This window comes from Abramis brama (genome assembly GCF_963993115.1).
Source record: "Abramis brama genome assembly, chromosome: 21".
Classification (NCBI taxonomy): Eukaryota; Metazoa; Chordata; class Actinopteri; order Cypriniformes; family Leuciscidae; genus Abramis; species Abramis brama.
Window position 1 is genome coordinate 24,097,436 of NC_139983.1, and position 24,349 is coordinate 24,121,784.

The following is a 24,349-nucleotide window of genomic DNA, read 5'->3' on the forward strand; positions in this document are numbered from 1 at the left end:
GCTTATGACCTCCAAAACAATGCATGTTACATTATATATATTTCATGGTGCGGTCACATTAACCATTGCTCTGCAAATTTTCACAGGCAAATCCCATCTTTTTAATAGGAATCATCCAATATGGAATTTCACATTAGGGTGAAAGATTTCCCCTCACTGATTCTGCATCAGGTTCAAGCTGACCAACAGAAAGCTGACTGGTTTGTCTGACTTCCGTGTCAGCGGTGCTTCATACATCGCTACACTATTGACAATAGACAATGGACCTTTTTTGCTCGACCACACCTTAACGCACACTCCAGTGAAAAAAAAAATATTTTTAGCATTCAAAATGAGGCTATTTGCAAGTCACCACTATTTTTAGGCCACTGCATACATCACTACAAGGACATATGTGCTCTGTTCCAAAGCCTAGTGAGCTTATTTACGCTGCCCTCATTTTTATGCATATACCATATTTTAACCAAATTCTAATCCCAGAATGCATTGCGACAAGCTCATTGAGAAATAAGTACAAGATAGCAAACAAGGCATGTTAATGTGGATTATTAACATATTTCATTCAATACTTAAAAGTATTGACTGTATTAAAAATTAGCACACTGTACTTAATCAAATTAAGTAAAGCATGTATTTTTATGCTTATTAAGAATATTGTGCAGTTATCTTAGCAACATGTAAACAGCAAAGTTAAAGCTGCTTATTGTAGGCAATAACCCCATTTGGCAAAATACTTTTCCTTATTTTAAATATGCGCTGAAAATGTATTTTGTGAAAAATTGTATTTCAAGTTCAAAATATATTTCATTTAAACCTTAAAAGCCAAAATATATTACAAAACATTTTTAAAAATATATTTATGTAAATAAACTAATAAAATATTTATGTAAATAAACATGTCAAGGGGCAAAAAAATATAAATGCTAAATGTATTATTTATTTATTTTTAATTTGGACAAAAGAATTATAGAGAAAAAACATGAGATAAATATAAGTAAATTAAACTTGTTGAGTTGGAAATATTTATGTACAAATATATTGTGGCTATTTGTGTCTTTAGAAATATATATACTGTATATATATACATATATATATGTTTTGCCTTATGGGGCACCTCACTAGGTTTTGTAACAGCCTTTGTATAAACAAAATGCATCTGGTCTCAGTGAGTATCAAAGTGAATCCTCTCAGAGCTTTTCACAAACAATTCTCATCAACGAATTGGCCTTTGAGATTTGCCTCTTACATAAAGAGTTCACGCTGAGAGACACAGGGAGAGTCTATGAGAGAAAGTGAGTAAAAGGTTTGTGTATGCTTTAAGAGGATTACAACCGCCTGCCTTCCCCAACCGCTTTGTTTTTGCAACCTTAGGTCATAGATCCAAGGTCAGTTCATTGAGGACCCATCTGGAACTCTGGTAATAGTAAAACAGTACATTGTCTCGAGGTGTCAGTGATTCAGAGATGATGACTGGACTGTTATATAACCCAGCACAGTCACAAATGAAGCGAGAGCGTTTGCTGCCAAGCTATTTCCCAGATTACAGGTACATAATGAGGAAAAAGAGATGGCCTTTAGTAAATAAATAGGACTTAGAAGATAAAAATAGACACATGAGATCATCCCAGAGACCTCACTCGTGACCTCCGGCATGGAAAGAATAGGAGAAAGCAGGGAAGAGGTGATGAGCAGAGCCAAATTGTCCCCATGAGAGAGCCAGAGTTTCAATCCATCTGACATCAGCAAAATCTTCCTTCAGGTCAAGCTGTAATCAACCTATTAAAGCCGACGGCTTCTCCATTCTGTTTTCAAATCCCTCGTTAGGTTTTTATTATGCTGCTATATGGTTATAATATTCTGAGTTGTTTTAGTTAGATGCTATGCAGTTGCTAGAGACCTTAACATGTTGCAAAGCAGTTGCTGGAGGGGGAGGGGATATCAGACTGGGACACAACTTAAAGGGGTGGTATAATGCCCTTTTCACAAGATGTAAAATAAGTCTTTGATGTCCCCAGAGTGTGTATGTGAAGTTTTAGCTCAAATTACCCAACAGATATTTTTATATAGCATGTTAAAACTGTCACTTTTTGAGGGTGAGCAAAAACGCACCATTTTTGTGTGTGTCCCTTTAAATGCAAATGAGCTGTTGCTCCCGGCACAGAGGGCGGAGCTACAACAGCTTTTTCTTAGCAGCTTCAATTACCTCACACAGCACTGAAAATTGCTAAAACTTTGTTCATGTTCCGGGGGCGGGGTTTATGTAAATTTTAGGGTTTGTGATGTCACTAACCTGGGAGGAATGTAGCGTAGTCCCTACCAGTCTTTTGTTGTAGTCCTTAAAAAACTATTTCTTTAAAAGAAAATATCTCCCTTTGCTTTGAACTTTGAGCGTCGTAACTTTGCAGATGTTGTTTATGCTCAAACAGCAACATTACACACTAACTAAAGTTAGAAAAGTGAAATCATATTCAACCACCCCTTTAAGTCTTATTTAGCATGTTTAGCATATTCTGGGTGGTCCTTGCGATTGTAGTGGGATTGCCCCTTTAAGAATAGTCTGCGTGGCCCCTTTAAAAATGGTGCCCAGATTGCCTAAAGTGGGTGGGTACGTCAGGTAATTATGTAGCTATATAAACACAGGTGAGATTTGGTTTCTTCATGACCATATGCTGATGTGGCTTGCTGGTGTAGGTCTTGCATCTCCTTCACTCCTCAAGAAAGGTATGTTCTGTTAAATTGAAGGATCAAAGATAGGAGGGAAATATAAATTTAGAATATGGGTGTTTGTGGGGATTTCATTTAATTCACTTCTTTGATTTGTTTGTTTGGTATAATTTTAGATTAGTTGGGTGTGTCCAGGCATTGTTAGTGAGCATGTGAGTGTCCTGCACAGGAAAGGTAACTTTATTTTTCTCTTACCCTATTTGTGTGATTTAAATGTGAGGAGTGAGGAGTGGGGAGGGAGAAAAGACCAAACAAAAATATTTATTTGTCTTGCAGAAGTTGCCAGCTGCTGCTTTGCTGCTGTTTAAATAGCGTGTCCAGTTTTGGGACGTGGGATTTGCATTTGTGCAAGTGTTTGTACGGAATGTCTTCAGTTGCTTGTGCCTGTGCCGCGCTCACGTGGTTGTGTTGAACACATGAGCGAGCATCGTCAGTTCGCTATTACCTATACCACGCCCGCGTGGTTTCATTGAACGTCTTCAGCCGTATTCCCATTTCAACTCTCGAGATTGCATGGAAGATCCTCGTCTACACAACGCTCACGTTGTAACGTGCTGTATATCCGTGGCCTTGTTTCTGGCGCCACTTGGTTTTCGCTGGTGAAAGTACAGTGGGTTGTATCAATGCATTGTCTGTGTATTTCGTGTATGTGTGTAATGTTTAATTGAAATTGTTGTTCCTTTTGGTGTGCTTCATTTCTTTATTTTATTATTATGATTTTTGTTATTTGGTTGATTATTACCCAACTTATTTAATTTGTTTATTTTGTTTGTATGTATCAGTTTTTTTCTTGCTCTACATTGATACTGCTTGAATGCAGATCTGTTAACTTTGGGTTTTTTTTGGTTGGTTGTATTTATTTGTCTTGCTATACATTAATGCTGCTCTAATACAGAGCCGATTAACTTTGCTTTATTTGATTGGTGTTGAGTGGGTTTAAATTATTTTGATTTTTGGGTTTGGTTGGTTTGAAGTGCTTGTGATTTGTATTTATTTTTGGTTTAGTTGAGTAGCAAAATGTTTTCGCAAGGAAAGAAACCACCTTGTTCAATTTGTATTTTATGATTTTTGTGAAATCTTATTGTTTTTTTTTTGTTTTGTGTGCTTGACCAGCGTATGGCCCCCTGCAAATTGACCAGAACGAAGCCCATTGGGCTGACTTATTAAAGTGTCTTTTTATCATGAATGTTGAGCTCAGCTGTTTTAGTGTTTAATTGATAAATAAAATTGTAGACTGTGGTATTGTCTCTGCTTGTCCTTTTCATTTATTTGAAAGCCTGTTATTGAGGGGGCTTGAAAATTTGGTGTCTTATTAGTGAGCTGATCCTCTCATTCGGTCACACATTCAATAACAGTAAGATGCAGCACAGCAAAACAGAACAGGCCCCAGGTGCATCGAGATTTTATAAAAGTCAAACTCCTTTTAACTTGACACAATATCGTAAAAATGTGTCACTCATGATGTAAGATGCTAAAAAAAACTGAGAACCATCACAGCGGTCAAAGACTTTAGTGCATATTTAAATTTATATTCACATCTCTTTTCTAAATACATGTTATTGGTCTTATTGTGAATATTTCAAGCATATGTTTAACCTGTCAAATTCATAATTCGATCTTCCGCTTAAACAACAGTCTTCTTTCATCTGCCACGTGTGCCAGACTTCTCCAATCATTAAGTCTGCTTAATCTCACCCCTTTCTTACAACCGACTGCAAGCTTGCATTCAGATCTGCATCCATCCAATCAACAACCGACAGACAGAACCAAGTCCAGCCCTACATTGTGATTTTAAACAGAAGAACAATTTGAAAACTCAAAAACATGTCCAGTGTGTATGGCCCCTTAGCAAGCACAACTCATGAGAGTATGTTGGGAATTATAAAAAGAGGACATCGAGTAGATGGCTTGCCAAATGGCTTGATGGGAAATTAGAGTATGTCTTTCTCTATCTTTCTCCCTCTCCTTCACACACTGCTTACTAAAAAAGCCTACAGAAGCTGTTAGCATGCTGCCAGAAACCTTGCCAGCATGTGTAAGACAGGTGGCAGAAGCTATATGTGTTTACGTGTGTGTTCATTAATCACACCAGCCTCCATCCCCAAAGAGAGACTCCAGACAGGACCGAGTCAGTGACAAGTGATGCGGAGATGCCCGCAGTGATGTTCCCAGTTAATCTCCTCCTGGCAGCCAGGGAAGCAGAGAAAACAACTTTGTGTGAACCGCAAAGGCAGGGTGTTTTCCACCCCCTGATACCACTGGCTTGAAACCAAAGAGGGGGGTATTCAAGAGAAGACGACGCTCGAGCCCCAAGCCTCGCTGTTGGGATGCAGGAAGTGGTTGGGCTAAGAGAGGATTAAAAGGGATACTGAGCTGATCCTGATCAGTGGTTATCCCTGTGCACCGGGAGAAAGTGCACAGGCTTAACACGCTCTGATGTATGGGTGCATGAGACTACAGAAAACCGAGCTTGTGTGTTGTTTTGGGATCAAACCAGCTAAATGTTGGTGTCCTACAAATGAGTTGCTGGCCAGAGATGAGATGAGGCTTAGCAGTTTAATGTGAACATGGCCAAATATCAGCTGATAAATAATTTTGGCCTGGGCTGCTTTTTCCCAAAAGCATCGTGCCACCAATATGCTCTACGATCCTCTTATAGCTCACGAGTCACAATGCTTTTGAAAGAAGTATACCACGACATTTGATCAGAAATATAGTAAAAAATTAGTAAAAAAACAAAAACAAATTAGTTTTATAGTAAAAATACAGTAAAAATGAAATGAAAATTTGGAATGAAATAAGGCAGAGTGAATAATGATATTTTAATTGTTAAATTATTACTTTAAGGACACAAATGATCATGTTTTATACTATATTTTATACCATATTCTATATTTCTATCATTTTACAGTTTTTTTAAACATTGTAGGATAAGATCAAGCATGGCAAACATAATTCATCCAGGCCTTGCTACCAATAGCTACGTTTCATCCCCCTGTTTTTATGCAAATTTTGGGATACTTCTGGGAGTCAAAATCTGGTTAAAGGTTAATTAAACGTAAATTGTATCATCTTTTATTAGAAAATTAAACAACATTTTCAAACTTTGATAATTGCCTTAATCTTTTAAACAACTGAAAAGATAGTGATCGGACTATACTTTATAAAAATCACCTGTCGAGTTTATAATATATATTACATCAGCATATGAGAGTCAGATTGGATGACTACAGGGACTCATCTCAAGATTAGTCATTTAACAGTCCATCGATTGCCAAAATTATGAAAAGAGATCAGTCAAGAATAGAATTTTTCAGAATGCATAGTTTGTGCATAAAAAAATGTTGATTTTTTTCAATTTGATTGCCGTTTATTCTTTTTAGTATGCAGTGTGAAGTATTTCACTCAGTTCTCTGATCATTCAGATTCAATTTCAGCAAGTTAGGAACAAATTCATACTAGCGTGCATTATGTATTTGGTACATTATCCAAATCATCATTATGAGCAGCTTCAACATGCTGTCTGTCATTTATTCCTTCTTCTCGTTAATTCTGCCGTGTATTGTGCACGTTTGTTTTGACAGACATCGATGTCTGTGTATGTTGTTATAAATTATATGGATTTGAAAACAGATGGATCGGAAATATTTTTTTTATTTTTTTAGCTATCAAGTATTCATTGAAGTGATTGATGCCCATGAGAGTGTTATGTCGATGTTTTAGTTTTAATATTCCAACCGACAGTTGGAAGTTTTTGACAGATGTGATAACGTGTGTAAGAGGTGATTTTTGGGTAATTATAAAACATGCTGGAAACGTTTCATTTTCATTTTACGGAAAGAAGTTTATTTCGTGGCTTAAATTAATTACTTGTTACTCAGAGATGGACATGTTTGGCTTGTCAAAAATGTTACATTCGGCTGTCGAAAATTCGTTGACTTTTGAAAATCAAGTAAATTTTTTGACAGGAAAGGAGTGGTTTTGATGCACAAAACTGTTTTAATTTCTCTTATAACAAAAATCTTTTATTTAAACCCATGAAAATGCAGATCCTGTTTTCAATAGTGAAAAATCCCTTTTAAAACTGATTTATGATATACGACAAAAGAGCCACAGTGTCTTCCCTGATTGTTGAAACTTTCATTTTTATTATATACATATTGCGCAAATTTCCCAGGAAGTGACAATTTTGTTCTCTTGAACACAAATCGCATATGTGAAATGCGATATTGCAATATAAATTCGCAACTTTGGATGGAAACATAGCTAGTAGAATGTTTCAGACAACAAAACACACACTTATAGACAACATAAAGACAGCTCCAAATGACTCAGTAATAGTGAAGCTACACATCATGTCATGCTCCCCACCCACATGCTCCTTGAACGTTTCGACATACTAATCAATGAAGAAAGCTCACTCGCTCAGTCACAGGTGACCTTATTGTCATCCACAGTGAGGAACGGCACACACAACCCTCCGAACAACAAAACACTTATCTGACTCCATGTTTAATCAGCCAAGGCCTCTGTTTATGGGACCCATCCTGTGGCAGACCCTCTAAGTCCAGCACAGTCACCATAGAGATGAAAACACAAAACCGACCTGGAAAAGGCACGCTGGAGTAGAGCAGTAACCGCTGGTTGTGCTGACTCATGCTCTCCTGAGAAATGGCACAAACGGCAGGGAGCTCTGGTGGCAAACGAGGAAGGGAAGGAGGGAAGGAGAATTTTGAAGGAGTCGCAGAGAGTCTGACTGAGAAAAGTAGGGCAGCATTAACTCATGGCTGGCTCCGCTTTCCCGCTTCTGACACAATGCTCTTTTCAGTGTGTTTGAAAGCCAGGGCTTTCTTCTCCTGCAGAACCCAGAGCATTGTGCACACATAACAAACAGCCCAGAACAGTGGGTGGGGGGGGTGGTTTAAATAAACTAAAGTGTTGTTCTTAGGGTGGGTTGCGGATGCCGTGTGGTAATGACACTGGATGTTACATGCGGAAAATCATATGTCAAGCCCCTGCTCAGCACAAATGAACTGATGCAAAACAGAAAGTGTGTCAGTGTTGTTATTGTTAACTGAAACTAAAACTACTACAAATCTGAAATAAACCTGAAATAAAACATAAATTTACAAAAATTTAAATATATTGCTTGGGCATAGCAACTAACTGAAATAAAATAATGCTAAATAGAAATATTTAACAAATAAATAAAAATGACAAAAGCAAATAGCATAATTACTAAAAAGTAAACTAAATTGAAAACTGAAAATATAAAAATAAAAGCTAATACTATAATAATACTAAAATTACACTGAAGTGTGTGTATTTTCAAGCTTCTTCTTTCTTGTACAATCTGTTCTGAATAAAAGTACATTGGGAAAGGCTTGCATGGCTCTCAACTGTGCAAATTACAGTTCTAAAATTTCCATTGGACAATGGACATTCGAAAAACAAATACTGAAAAATGCAAGTACTGTATATAATCCCAGAAAGCCTATTGGCTGGACTTGTTCTGGTCAACACAACACACACATTATATTAAAGTAATGCACCACATTTTGCCATCGCAAAGCATTAGCATATTTTGAAGCAAAATTTGAATAATCCTGTCTGCTTGACACCCCCACAAAGGACTCTTTGTTTTGGAAGCCCTTGAGAGGGAATGAACGAGTGGAATATTCCAAAAAACCTCCTTAATGTACAAAAATAGCACAATACTACGCCTTCAGCGGGACATGTGTGCTTCAGATATGACACCTTCAACACTGCAGTTCTCATGACTAAAAGGCCCAATACAAAAAAATTTTATCGTACTGACCACAACATTTCAAACAGAAGAGTGTTTAGAAAATAAAAAACATGCGATAGAGAGAGAGAGAGAGAGAGAGAGAGAGAGAGAGAGAGAGAGAGAGAGAGAGAGAGAGAGAGAAGCACTAATAGCTTTGGTCTTCTCGAAGGCCACGCAGATGGTTTCAGAATTGTTATCAGTAGCGTAATGGGAGAGTGTGCCAGATAAAGAACCAATGCAAGTCATCTGGGGTCTGCTACATAACAGACAAACAACGGCCATGTCAATATGTCCTATTTAGAGGAAGATAACTTTTATTATCCCTCAGTCTGCAATTTTCTATGAGACCACTGATCAATAAATAACAGCTCAAGAGCCATAATACTAAAGGACATTGATGGCTAGCTTTGAACAAATCGACAGCCTTGAAAGAGTTATTACTGTGTATCAATATTTATCTCCAAACTCACAGCCTTGGAATGAGGAAATGATAAATAAATGATTTCTTCCAACTGCGGCTCTTATGAATTGGATTAGGATTTCCAACTTTTACATCCTTGCTGCCAAGGTTGTGGAGAGCTCAAGTTTAGAGGCAAGTGGAAGCTTTTGTTCATGACATTCATTCTTACTCACTTTGAGTTTTCTTGTCTAGTTCGGTCGGTAACGTGAGCAGGTCTTTAATCCTAATCCTGTTGCACATGCATCCATCAGTGGCTCAAAGGGCAGCCAATAAGAAGTGAGAGCCGAGTGCCAAGAACACTTCTTTGGCAGCAGCGGCTGAATGAGACAACAGCAGTCAAAAAGACTGGGACGTCTGGTAGAGGTTTAGATGCCAGAACAACAGATCTTCCGTTACTACTTTTGCCAGAACTCACCGCCAATGTTTAATCTGAGTAAGGACATGAGGTTATGTTCCCTCCAGAATCCTTCAGGAAATAACCAAGATGATGGTCACGTTTTGGCTGAATGAAAACAATCATTTAAAGGTCGATCTTAAAAGAATAGTTAACTCAAAAGTGGAAATTATATCATCATTTATTCACATTCATCCCAAACATTTATCTTTATCAATACAATGAAATTCAAAAGGGGGCCAAACCGCATTGGACCCCATTGACTTTCATTGTATGGACATTTTTCAAAATGTTTTATAGTATATCATCTTTTAAATTTTTGTGTTCCCTGGAAGAAATGACTTGATGGTGAATAAATGATGGATATGTTTTATTTTTGAGTGAACAAACCCTTTAAGATAAACCTTGGTTTCATCTTGGTTATTTCCCAAAAGATTCTGGAGGCAAAATAACATCATGTCCTTAAAACTATCCCTTTAAGTGTCTATCTTTTCTTAAAAAAACAGTAAGCAGATGAGTCTGAGGCTGTAAACACTTTAAATGAAGGTTAAATCTAATGCCTATAGAATCTGCCTAGGAAATTTGTTTGCTGACCCAGTATCCCTACATTAGTATGGTTGGCTGATCAGAAACTCGTGAAGCGTTTAAGAACAAATGACTTCATACCAGATCCAGTGCTTCGGCTGAGCACTGTACTGTTGAATGACCTCACCGCAGCGTTCTCTAGCACACCCTCATTCAATTACCCACAGTCCTACGCTGGCCTGACAAGCCAGAATACAGACCAGCCATCACAGCAACTCTCACTCTCATTCAGCCAAACAGACAGAAAAGCAGAGCGATTGTCTTTTTTCATTTAAGAACTTGTAAAACACAATGTTTAGAAGTGTAACTGATGAATGAGGCATATAGCAGATTAAAGGGCTGTTAGATGCTGAATGGAAGATTCTTACAGGCGACATGATGAAAGAGAGGATCACACAATGCTTTATGATGTCACTACAACCGCACAATCTTATCATAACTCCAGTGTAAACTCAAGTTGGTAAGCTCAGATGATCTCAATATCCACACAAGTGCACAAACATCACTCTAATATTGGATTTTCAAACCGAAATATGAGCTTTAAAGGGAGTGTACACACTAGAGATGCACCAATATTAAAATTCTGGATGATACTGATAAGCTGATTATTATTTTCATGTTATGGCAGATAACCGACTAATGGCCAATTTTAAAATTCAATATAAATATTAAATTAAACGTAAAACTATTCTTCATAATAAAATATTAATTAAAAAATTAATTTTAAGAGAGTGTTAGGTGATGGTAAAGGTAATCGTAATGTAAACAAAGAAAATTAGCATAAATATTTAATTTCATATACGTGTGCTGTATCCATTGATAAATTATTAAATCTCTCATTTATAACTGACATGGTACGAATGCTGTGCATGCCTAGAACAAACAGAATTATAAGAGAGAACATTAATCTTCTGTCAAAGGAGACTGGACTTACTTTTGCAAACAAGCAATTTGAGTAGAGTGACATAAACCCTGCCCAATCAAGGGTTAAACTACAGTTCAGTAAAACGTTTAATGTAGAAACTCATGCAACATCATCACATTGTACATAAGAGCAGGGAGAACTTCTTTCTCAAGCACTGTTATGTCATATGAGGTCTCTTTATGCAAGAGATTAATGGTGTTTGACAGAACAGTGACACATACTTTTATTCATCCTGGAACAAGGAAATCCCTAACTAACCCCCCCCCCCCCCCCCCTTCTTTTATCATCATCAGCCCTTACCCAAAAGCCTTGAAGCACCAGCCATAAAACATACACAATCACATGACTACAGATCACAATCAGGTTGGCAGAACAACAAAAACACCCTAAAAAATGACAACACCTCAACAAATCAAAACGACATCCTCATTCTTTCTCTTGTCGCAAAGGTATTCGGTTTCATTTTTATGTACAACGGTCTGATGTAATAAGAGGTAAGAGATTTTTCACGGCATTGTTTCATTCAAAACAAAACTGTCTCTCTGAAAATAACATCAAACACCTTCAACCTCAGGAGTGACTACCTAAAACACTTTAAGAATCTTGAAAACATGGCATTTTGAAAGATTTACTTTGCTTTGGGATCATATCAGCTAGAAGCCTGTAAGAAAACTGTAAACTGGTATCACTCCTTTCGAAATGATCCATCACAGTCAAGAGGATCTTGATAATCTTTGTGCCAAAGTTGAGGGACTAAAGAAGGTCAGAAAGGTTAAGTGCAGCACTTGAGGCACCACCGTCCAACTCCAGGCAACATGTTTACCTGAACTTGAAGAGATATAGATCATAAGATGGACAAGTTCTCAGATTAAAGACAAAAAAAACATGATGGGTTTACCATTGCAGAACTGCAGCAGTGAGGAGGTGTCATAGAGACTGCTGTAGCTGGAGAAGCCGTCCTCCATTCTCTTCCTCTCGTCTTCCCTTTCTCCACGATAACTCCCTGTTACTTTCGCTGGCTGGCCACTGCAGCTCTCTGTCCATTCAACATCCAGTCTTCTTCTGGGGTCAGCCTGCCAGTGTCAGTCACCATGACAACCCATTCACCCAATGCTCGAGTCACGCTAACTCAGACGCTCTCCTTGAATGGGACTCCAAAAAACAGAAAGTGAAAATATTTATGAAGTTACGAAATGCGATCTTCTTGTGCACTTTTTCTCTCCTGATCCTTTCTGTGGTGTGTTCCTGTTAGAGATCTCCAGAAGAAAAATAAGCCAGTACAGGGGTTGAGCTCTCAGAGGAGGGCGTGCGAGTGTTGAGAGTGTGTGAGTGTTTCTGTAATGTCGAGGACTCTCCGTTGAGCTTGTCTGGTGAGTCCCTGTCTGACAGTGGGGAACGGACCAATCAGAGCACAGGGGGCGGAGCCTCCCTCAAAACATAAATCCTCCCCCTCCAGCTGACTGAGACTCCACTCTGATGCAGTAGGAAACTGTGCTGGAGAAACTAACCCCGAAGAGATGACTTTTTTACTGCATTAGAGATGTTTCTAAAATGTGGACACAAGTTGGGGTGAATCGATATTTAGAGTTGGTAAAGGGCTACTACTGATGGCTACTACTACTACTACTGTGTGTTTGGATACACAGATTCAGAAATTCATTTGTACTTAAATCGTACTCCAGAGTAAAGAGGATTATGACTGTGTTGTGGGTGAGGCTAAATGTAAGCTTTCACGTTTCACGGAAGCAGAAAAGATGCCGTACTGGCTTTGCTCTGAGAAAATGACATAGCGCTAAAAAAACCACATAAATCATAAATCTATGCTACTATTCAAATCCATAAATCTACACTACAGTTCAAAATGTTGGGGTCGGTAAGATTTCTTAAATGTTTTTGAAAGAATTATCTTATGCTCAGCAAGGCTGCATTAATTTGATCAAAAATACACTAAAACAGTATTATTGCTAAATATTATTAGAATTTAAAACTTCTCTAATTTAATATATTTTAATAAAATATACAAATATTATATTTTTGATATATTTTAATAAAATTTAATTTATTCCTGTGATTGCAAAGCTGGATTTTCAGCATCATTACTCCAGTCTTCAGTGTCACATGATCCTTCAGAAATCATTCTAATATGCCGATTTGCTGCTCAAGAATCATTTCTTATTATTATGTTGAAACCAGGTGTGATGTTTAATATTTTTATGGAAACCGTGATGCATTGTTTTCAGGATTCCTTGATGAATAAAAAGAGCAGAACTTGAAAAAAGATATTTCTTGTTATAAAAAAAACAACAACATTTTAATCAATTTAATCCATCCTTGCTGAATGAAAATATTAATTTCTTTCAGACAAAATCGTACTGACCTCAAACTTCTGTTCTGAACATGTACTCATGCTGTATATAAATGATAAAAGTGTACATTAGCATAAATGACCTCAAAGCTGACAGACATTTACGGTTAAACTGTTATTTTTATTTTTAACTACATAAGCTACTAACAAATATATTGAAGTCTTAAACGTGTACATGAACACTAAAAACAACCAAAAAAGTTAAAAAGAACCACAATTTGTGGCAAAATAGTGATTAATGGCAACATTTAACTAAATATTTCACTACAACAAAATACAGAATCGTAAAATGTTGCACAATAATCTTTTTTCTAGTCAGTTCATTAAAATTAATGCCCTAAATAATGTGATATACACTAAAATAATCAGATTTCCAAATGCTTCATACGAAATAGTGAGTTTAGTAGATATTTAGGTAAGCATGTTTGATTTCACAGTTCACTCAGCTGTAAATGCAACGCAACAAAAATAGTGATGTGCTGTAGAGATTTGTCACGCTACACCACAAGTAATCTGAAAAAGTAGCTATGCTGTTTTGAAAAGCTGCTGTCACATTACTTAAAAATTTTAGTAAGTTACCCCAACACTGCAGACACTAAAGAAATAAACCAGTGCTTTCCACGAGGAGCAAGGTTTTTGGGGACTTTTCCACGTATGAGACACAATACATGACCTCACACTTTCCACCCTTTATTCCATAATCCAAACAAGCTTGAAGTGTAATAAGCATTGACTATTCAAAGCTTATCTGCCTTCAGACAGACAAAGCTGTCTGGAAGACCATCAAAGAGAAACCAAGGTTGGCAGAAAAAGAATAAGAATGTATCTCAGAGTTTTGACTGTGGGTCGTCACAGGGGAAAACCTTTTTAAATTATTCAGGAGGCAGGCGCATACGGAGGAATATGCATAAAGATGACGACGTGGCCTGTATTTACACATCTTCAAACAGACGAAACACAGTCAAATTGAAAAGAAGAAAAAAAGCACAGAAAAGCTAGAAGAGCCTCTTTAAAGATTGTTCTCCTGACCCCATCCCCCCACCGTGAAATAATGGAAAGTGGACGAGAGCTGTGTTAAATTAGATTTCTGGGGTTTCTGTGTCCAATTTGGCCATGGCTTTACATCAGAGGCCGGAAAAAAAATGATCCAAGGTGGATGATGAGACATTTCTCCGTCTCTTTCTCGCTCTTGTCCTGAGGCCAGCAGTGCTTCTTGAATCTGGCATCAGAGAGCCTATAGTGTTTATTCTTAGCCCCCATAACAGTGCTGACACTGACACTTCTGTCAGTTCGCTAAAGATCAAATCAAGGATTAGCCCCAGAAGCGACAGTCCAGTTCTTTCCTGCATTTTTCACATGATGTGGTCTCTTCCTCTGATCATCTTTGATCATGTCAGATAATCGTTTTCATTTTAAGTTTGCAGTTTTTAATGCCATAGCACCAGCAATACATAGTTTTTGTTTTATAATGTATTTTAAATAGAGTTAATGTTGAGCATGATTAAATTTCTAGTTAAAAAATGAATTCTTGAGCCAGAGCATAAAAATATAAAGTGCACAAAAATTATTTTGTCTATGCCTGGCTAGTGGCTACTACGGAAATGGTTTTATTTTATTGTTTTATTATTTTAATTTGTATTTATTGAAGCAGTTTATTATTTTATACCCTAAAACGGTTTTATTCAAGTTCAAAAATAAAAACTTTTTTATTCTTAACCCTAATCTTAAAGATGCAGTACCAATTCTGGGGGGGAACCAATTTTCAATTTTCAATTGTTTTTAAAAAAAAAACACACAAAAAAAATCAATTTTCCTTCTTCTCCACGCTTCATGCACGGATGAATCTGATGATTTGACTGTTTTTGACTGAGTTTCCTGTGATCACCATATCAGATCAGCAGTGACAGCTGATATCAATCATTATTCTAGGCAATAATGTAATGTCATACTTGTACTTTACATTAAAAGTAACAGTGAAAACATTAGGAATACAGAAAAAAACTTAAAACTTAAGTACTCTATTCAATTTCACTCTATTCTAAGATTTTCTTTTCCAAATTGATTTTTACCAGTGGCATTAGCATTTTGCTATAGAACAGCACAAGTGGTTCTTGATTATTTTTTTTGGCATCGGCTGCCTGCGTGTTAATCGCGGCTCAGGGCAAACACAAGCAAATATAGTACAGTGGTGGTGCTGTGAGATTAGACCCCCTGGAGAGAGACACCAGCTGGGGGAAGGGAGAAGCACTTCATCATCTCTGTGTAAGTCTGGGGATCCCTCGGGTGGCAGCTGGACAGAGCTACACCCTCCCATTGTTCTCCAATTATGCTGGCTACACTTTATGAACACAAACACATATGCACACATGTACACAAACACAAAATGATATACATAAAGGATCTTGTTGGGGATCAGTTATAGTCTGCACTGTTTTTTTTGGAAAGGAAATTATACGGTATAATCCAAAGACTGCTACATTAACATTCCTGCACATCCACAAACGCTTATATTCACAACACTTTATAACTAAGGATTATAGTGAGTCTAGACTGCAAAAAAATACATTTATATTAGAATATATATATATATATATATATATATATATATTGTTTCATTGTATTTATTTTAGTTTATTTTCCTTTTTTATTGCCAGGTAACAGATTTGAAACTACATGGCCTTTTCTTTTACATTTAGTTCAAGCTATTGTTAAAGGTGCAATGTGTGATATTTCTGAGGATCTATTGACAGAAATGCAATATAAGATCCATAACTATGTTTTCAGTGGTGTATAAAGACCTTACTTAATGAACCGTTATGTTTTTATTACCTTAGAATGAATCATTTATATCTACATAACCGCGGGCACCCCCCTTAAATGAAGGTCGACATATCGTGACGTCATGTTTCTACCGTAGCCGACAGCGAACAAACAGCGCTACAGAGCGCGTTTCGTCACTAACTTGAATGAGAAGCAGCAGAAAAAGACACAGCAGAATACTCAGGTTGTCCCGGACTCTGCAAACGTGGAAAAAAAAACATGCTGTCTGAACGACGACTCGGACATCGTAACATTAGCTATTTCCCCTTACCTAGCTGCTTTGATGCTCTTATCCATAGCTCTTATCTTATACTAACTAGCATGGAAACAGGCTTTGGTAAAGTCAGTGAATAAAAGACTAACACAATGATGAACAAGTAGAAAAAAAAAATCGCAAATAACATGTGGTTTTACTGAATAATTAAGTAAATATAATTTAATATAAAATATAATATAAAGAAACCTCACTGATTGACTTGCTACTCTCTGCTAACTCAGACGACGAAATCTTCCGATCCTACGTCGGCCACCGTAGCTTCTCCTTCGAGTTTGCAATTTGAGGGATGGGCCATGAGTGACTGACTGTTTGCAATTCGCAAATCTCTACTAGATGCCGCTAAAAATCACACACTGCACCTTTAAATAATAGTGCAATATTACACGATAATATGCCTATACATAAAAAATAGCTATAATGTTTGTAATCAGCTGACTTTTTTCCTCCACCAGTAGTACAACTGCATTAATGGTAGGCTATGTCATAAGCAATGTCAGGAGGTTGTGCTGATAATCTCAGGGTAATAGACCATGCCAGTGCCTGAGGTTTAGAGTAAAATAGCAGCTGCAGCTTTCTCTGCTCCAATGCCTATTAGTGAATTAACATTCATGTGAAGCACAGACTCAACCAGCTCATTAAAATATTTTACATGTGCAAGCTTGTTATTATATAACAACTTATAATCATACATAGGCTACAGTGAATGAATGACTCTTTGTGACACTGTGACACTGAAATCTCTATACAGGTCAATTGAAAAAACAAACCCTGGTCTAATGAAGTTTAATCTTTCTGAATCATCTCTTTGAAATTAAACTCTGAGCTGTCCTACTTTAGCATACTGGATAATCTCATGTTAGATTACCCATGTTTATTATGACTCTGTCACCAACAGCATCTGCCCCACAGCATTCACACAACCATCAGTCTGAACACTTCCTTACTTCTAATATTTCATAACTAATAATTTTACACTATAATGCGTTACAGACCATTAGTTGTCTTGACTTACAATAAAATGGCCTGCAGCCAAAAAGTGGGTAAAAATGTCTAGCAGTATTTAGATTAATGTTATGTTGCAGTATGTTGTACTGAATTTTCTCAAAAGTTTGTAAGGTCAGTAAGATTTTTTTTTTTTAATATATAAAGAAATTAACACTTTTATTCCGCAAGGATGCATTAAATTGATCAAAGTGACAGTAGAGACCTTTATATTATTACAAAAATAATCAATTTTTAAATAAATGCTGAGAAAAATGAATGAAAAAAAATTATCAACGGTTAAATTATTATAATATAAAGGAGCACAACTGTTTTCAACATTGAGAAAGGTTTCTTGAGCACCAATATATATTTCTGAAGGATCATGTGACACTGAAGACTGAAGTAATGGCCACTTAAAACTTAGCTTTGACTCCACAGGAATAAATTATATTTTAAAATATATTCAAAAAGAAAACAGTTACTTTAAACTGTAATACTATTTCACAATATTACTGTTTTTACTGTATTTTTGATCAATTAAATGCAGGCTTTGTGAGCATAAGAGACTTCTTTTAAAAATATTTAAAAAATTACACCGACCCTAAACTTTTTGAATGGCAACAACGAACCACTGCTATGGATCTGCCATTCTTGTAGTATATCCTATAAAACACATAATTCCATAATTACTCTCTCTGATTCATGATTCTTTAGTGACTCTCTGTCTCACATTCATTCTTTCTACAGTTATCTGGCCCCTGAACAGGGATCATCTGCTTTGGGGACTGAAATAGCACTCATGATCCTCCAGGCTGTGAAAAGATGTTAGTTCAGATCCAGAATCAACTGAGGTTTCAGACATCAGAATTACAGACAGACAATGTGTGTTCAACTTCCACTGCTCTAAAGCTAATCAATTCATTATGAGTCAAACAATGTTGGTCAAGCCACAGTGACATCATTTAAATGACATCATAAACAACTGCAGTTAATTGTCCAATGAAAGAGTACCAGACCAGTGGAAAGAAACAGATCAGCAGAATTAGCAGAAAGACTAGCTTTGTTGGGCCAAACAAAGTTAGCTTCCCGGCGTCTTTTTTTTTTTTTTTTACAGCTTTTGAACATTATACACATGAAATATTGCAGTATAATCATTGTCACAGATCCATATACTCATAACAAACAAACACAAGACCAGTCCACCCAGATTCAACATTATGTTCTGCATTTCCCAAATTGTTTTCTCTTCACTACCGGCCCGTTTGGACTCGTGAAACAGCTGGTGTGGGAGGGAACCTGGGAAACCAGCCATGCGGATTCCCCTGAGACATTATTCTCTACAAACCCCGGGCCACCACCTGGTCAAGGCCCTGCTTCCATCACCCCTGTAGTCTGGATGGGACCAGGGAGGATGGACCAACAGGCAGGCAAATAGGGAGAGGGATGTGAGATGGGACAACGTGTGTGCGCCACCCCCTACTGTTCTCATTCAGATGATGATGTCATTAAAGCTTACATCAGCGCTCATAAATTCACTCATGCATTCAGCCAGCACAGTTAAAATGCACTAAATTAGATGAAATCCCCAAATATGATACGTTTTTATGCTGAATCATATGGCCAAACAGAACCAAATATTCCAGACAGCCATGTAGTATATATCTGAAAATAAAATATAAACATATTGTGTCTGTTTTTGATCTATGTTGTACGACACATGTGACTCAAATGTTCTTTCCTTCGTGATGATTATATAAGGGAATGTTCTCCTGCTTGCACAGCTCTGTATTCTGTGAAGCAGGGACAACATTAATCATATCTGACTTGGCTGCTAGAAATAAGGAACCCCCCCCCATCCCCCATCCCACAGTTATTATATTAAGAAGAACATATATGATGCTTTACAGACCTATGCAACAAACACAGAGCTCTTTCTAAATGCACATATTCTTTCTCATACAACATATCATTCATAATCTGGGATCCAAAAGAGTTTTGAATTGTAGTATACGGTTTCAGGTCATTATTAATAATGGCTGCACGTAAAAGGGAAAACTGTGAAGTTGTTATCTTTAGGATCTATTTGTACCTGCTCTGACCTTCATTGGTTTTAAGCCAATATAGTGAGGTTGATCAAGTCAGTATTTACACACACACACACACACACACACACATATATATATATATATATATATATATATATATATATATATATATATATATATATATATTCAATGTTTTTAGTGTTAGTAAGTGTTAGATGATTGCAAATGTGATCTAGAAGTAAAAAGAATTGGTAAAATTAGCATGTACAAATAAATATCCAATATATATTCAATAAATAGGTAAATGTAAAAAAATAATAAAAATGAGCCCATGCAGTCCCAATATATATAATGCATCCTTAGTTATTTTGGAAAGTTCTGTAAATTATATAGCCCTCATAGACTTACACCTTTATTGTATAATGTTACAGTATACCTAAATCCAATAACACGACTAGATCACTATTTAAACCAATTAGTGGCCAGTTCAAAATACAGGCCTCATAAATCACATTGCACTAATGGGATAGAGCAAAAAAGTAGGCGTGCTTTTCTCCACAGTGTGAACTTACCACTTGTTTTTACAAAGACCTCGCGTTACCAGTCTCAGATTGGCAGGATTACTCTGGTCGATCAATATACTATCTTGAATAACTCTGCCTACCAACACTAAGAGGCTGAAATTGCATTACGGGTGGAAATGCTCCTCCCCAGACCAGATGAGTGAAGTCATTATACAAAATATCTCTTGCAATGGAAAATACAGTGCTTTTCAACATGACAATACACAATCACCTTCTAATGCAGCAAAGACAAGCATGGATCATGCCATGATGACAGATGTTTGCAATGTAAATTGTAACTGCACAAACTGCATTACTTGGGGATTCTCCATTTATGAAATGATTTTTGTTATTTCAAAATATGATCCCATATGACAAGATAAACCAGGGTGGGGCAGTAAAACATTAAGAAATGCATATTCTCTAGCCTACCAAAATATAAACAAATGAAACCCTCAACAACTGTCAGCTCTCTTATAGGGTAAATGTCCTCTTAAGGCCCAAGCCTTACTCACCCCAAGAGATCAGATGAGCAGAGCTATGTCCTTGATAGAGAGTACCATAATATACAAGTCTGACAATGTCATGACTCGGCACACAGTTAAACAAAACAACTAAATGCCATTCTGCCACAAAATAATTCTCCCTTGATATGAATGATCTGACCTTTTAGCAGGTGGGCGTAACGTTACTGTGTGCACTATCGTTATTTTAAATGGCTGTACAGTGACATCTTGTGGTTCAATTACAGCAAGCACGTGCAGGAAATTTCCCCTCATAATTCAACTATTATGCGAGAAAAGCTTGAAGTATACTGTTGCTATTAAACAAATCGGTTTTACTTCAACTATGAGCCCTTTTGTCCCTGTAGACTACAAATAAACTTTAAAACACACACTGTCGCGACTAGCTTGCTTGTTTGTGCACTAACAATACCACAATGAATATAGAGAGGAATTCTTTCATTTTCGAAACGACATCAGTATTTCCACTTATTATGAGTTTAATAGGATTCCGTGGATGAAATGACACTGTAATTATTATTATTATTAATAGCCTATTTCGTGAGGAGAACCGACCTCGCTAACGCTATTATCATAGCTAGCATTTTATTTATCCTAATTAAAATACAGCATTATAAATATTGCCACGCTTTTTGCGTAACGTTAATTGAAGAACATTGTTTCTTGACTGGAAATGACATGTAATAAAATAAAAGTGAAATTTACCTTGACTGTTCTTTGTATTTCCACAGATACTGTGTCATATTTAATCTCAAGCATGCTCTTCAGTGACGTTTCTCCATGGAAAAAACAAACAAACAAAAAAACTTTATTGAGGCAAAAACAAGTTTAGCTGTGGACCAGTCGTATCACATGTAAATGTTTTCCACTTGTTTAGATATAATTTTAAACTAACAATTTATATTTGAATATTTTATAATTGTTTTGTGCAATTAAGTATTGAAAGCCTTTGTCTGGAAAAGCATGAAACAATAAATACAATTTAAAAACATTTTTTTAAAGAAGCTAAAATACATAAAGAAGTCTTTTTTTTTTTTAAGACAGCTTTGAGGTTTATCTAACAATTTTTTTAAATAATTTTAATAAAAATAAATGAAAGTGTATCTATTTAATTATATCCAACTCAGGGACAAACAGAACACTCTCGACAAGTTTTAAATAATGTATTGGACTGCATTTATTTTAATTATGACTGAGAAATAACAATCACAATGTACATTAAATCGGATTATTTCAGATTATTTATTTAGTGCAAGGCCTGCAGTTAATTTGGGACATTTAAAGATTCAGTCACTGGAAAACAAATGGCCTTCTGTTACACAGAGGCTCAATAGTTATACAAAGTAGGTTCATTAAATTCTGAGCTTCATTAAACAAAGAAATTCTTCACAATTATGAAAGGGATTCCAAAGTGCAGCCTAACTAATTATTTCTGCAAACAGCTGAAGGTTATCTGTTTATGTACTGTCTCATGACATCACAACTTCTCTCAAGAGACTCATTAACAAAACTATTATTATTATTAGCTCATCTTAATTTCCTGAAAAAGATCATATAAACATCATATAAAACAAATGTATTCCATGGTTCTGCTGCACAAACAGCTTTACTGAGACCATTAATGATCACAGACTAAAAATCACTGATATTGTAACAGTCACCAGCTGGAGTGCCCTTGAGAGCCACCAGAGGGTACTCCACACCAGACTATTATCACTCCCTCACAAACTACATTTCCCATAACTCACTGCCCGGACTCATCATCACTGATTGCATTCACCTGTGTCTCATTACCCTGTTAGTCTCAGCCTATTTATACCATGTTCACTCATTCACTCACGGCAAAGTTTTGTATGTTGTTGCACTGCATTTCTGAGCGGTTTCCCTGGTTTCATGTCTCTTGGTTTTTGGATTTTTTGCCTGTTCCGTGGATTACTCTTTTGTCTCTGACCCCAGCCTGATTTGTTTGTTTGTTTGTTTGTTTGTTTGTTTGGACGGCCTACCTGTGTTTTGACCTATTGCCTGTATATTGGATTACGTGTCTGGATTGCCCCTTAATTAAAGCTGCATTTGGATCTCAACCGTCGTGTCTCGGAGCAGTTCGTAACAGATATACTGATCGCTTATATACAGAAATTCTACATACAGTTCACACCCCAGCACACTAACAGAGAGGATGGTAAACACTTATCTAAACATATGTTTTCAAACTCTGATATATGCAAATACCAATGCATGCCAGATTCCTAACACATAATGCTGGCCTTGGCAAACACATAACGGGATTGAGTTATTACATGACTGCTGATAATGATAACACCCACAGAGATTTGGAAGTGAATGCACTGACTTCATTCCCATAACAAACCTTCAAATATTAAACATTCTGTTATGGCATAATCCTCATATGGAGGCATTCGTGGCAAAACAGAAGGGTGCAAACCATTTCATTACAAATCATTTGCAGTTTAACATTATTATGCTTGAGTTTATTATAACAGAACCGAATACAGGCGTTTTACCTCAGACTGTGTTACATTAGTTTACTGGGATAATGCTTGAGCAGGTCAAATGCCTGGTAAACAGTATGTGCACCAGGAGGGAGATGGTCTATTTATATCTGATTGTTTTTACTGTGCCGACAACCAGCCAACGTTCAGACTTTCCTAGACTCTGCTCTATGTGAGGGAAATTATCCTTTCAAGCGTGGATTATGTTTATGTGTTATAAATGTACTGTCATGAATACTCCCATGCGGGAAGCACATAAAAACACGGCACTGTTATAAATAACAGCTGCAATGGTGCTCAGCTGTGATGTACGATACAGATAAATTATTTGTGGAGACTATAACACATACTTTGCAATGGATACACTCATAGAACTGAAGTACATTTGTAAATGATAGTCTCTCTTTTAAGATGCCCTATGATAGAGACGGTCAGTCTGAGAGCAGCCATATATGGCTAAAACCTTTGCTCTCTCATCAAGCAGAATATGAGAACATATTTGCAGGATGAGTTGTCAGCTTGAGGCCAAGCCAAAAACAGGATAAATCCAGAATTCCATGACACTGAATACTCACCCATTGGAAGTCCCTCACAGTCTGACATTATGGAGTAAAGTGGAAAACTCTCTCTGAATGGATGGTGTCCAACACAAAACTCTGACGATGAAACAAACAGCTCTTTGAGATTGCGTACACCATCAGACCTCTCTGCTTCTGTCCTGCTGAGAACCATGGGATGCAAAGAATGCATATCAAGCACTCGTGGCCTCGGCCACTATTGGACGATAAATGTTTACACCCTCCCTCTTCCCTCTGGACGCAATCCATTTAATCTAACCGGGCCTGCTATAGTGCTACACTGAGAGGCTCCATTCCAGGATACAAATGCTGTCACTCTAGCTATTTTCAAGCCAGCTGAACCCATCCGACTCTAAATTTACCAGTGGCTACAAATGAGTAACAGCAATTTGAAGTTTCATTTCTTGTTCAAAAAAGAATCAAAGACAAAAGGGAATTGTTTATGTAATGACTGTATTGTATTAATGTCACATGTGTATCATTACTGTTTTTCTGAATGGCTAAAACACTAAACCCCATTCTCTGAACCAAATTCTTAATAGCTTAAACCAATTTGTCGAATAAATCACTCTTTCTGTAAAACCTTATACAAGTTCAGGCAGTTAGACACCATTTGCAAATCTCATGCACTCACTCTAAACATTCTCACTCACTAAAACACATTTCGCACTGTGATGCACTTGTATAGCAAAACAGTAAACACAAGTGGCAAAAGTTAAACACTACTAAAACACAGTTGCCATCGTTTACACACAACGACTCAAAATTGTTCACGTATTTCTAATGACGTGAGCAAACCAACTGTAC

General features: G+C 36.8%; 1 protein-coding gene across 4 annotated transcripts in view; it reads right to left on the bottom strand.

Annotated features, from left to right (window-relative positions):
* The window catches only part of eml1 (EMAP like 1), a 53,464-nt gene extending 29,753 nt beyond the window's left edge, over positions 1-23,711 (bottom strand). For 2 of the 4 annotated variants that reach the window (XM_084096900.1, XM_084096899.1), the window contains exon 1: positions 23,540-23,711. In XM_084096900.1, the coding sequence (XP_083953026.1) occupies positions 23,540-23,696 (157 nt within the window). In that variant the 5' untranslated portion in view covers positions 23,697-23,711. Of the gene's footprint in view, positions 1-11,774; positions 12,222-23,539 lie in introns of those variants that run through there. The other 2 variants (XM_084096902.1, XM_084096901.1) reach the window with 1 other exon arrangement.
* Between the last annotated feature and the right edge of the window lie 638 nt (positions 23,712-24,349).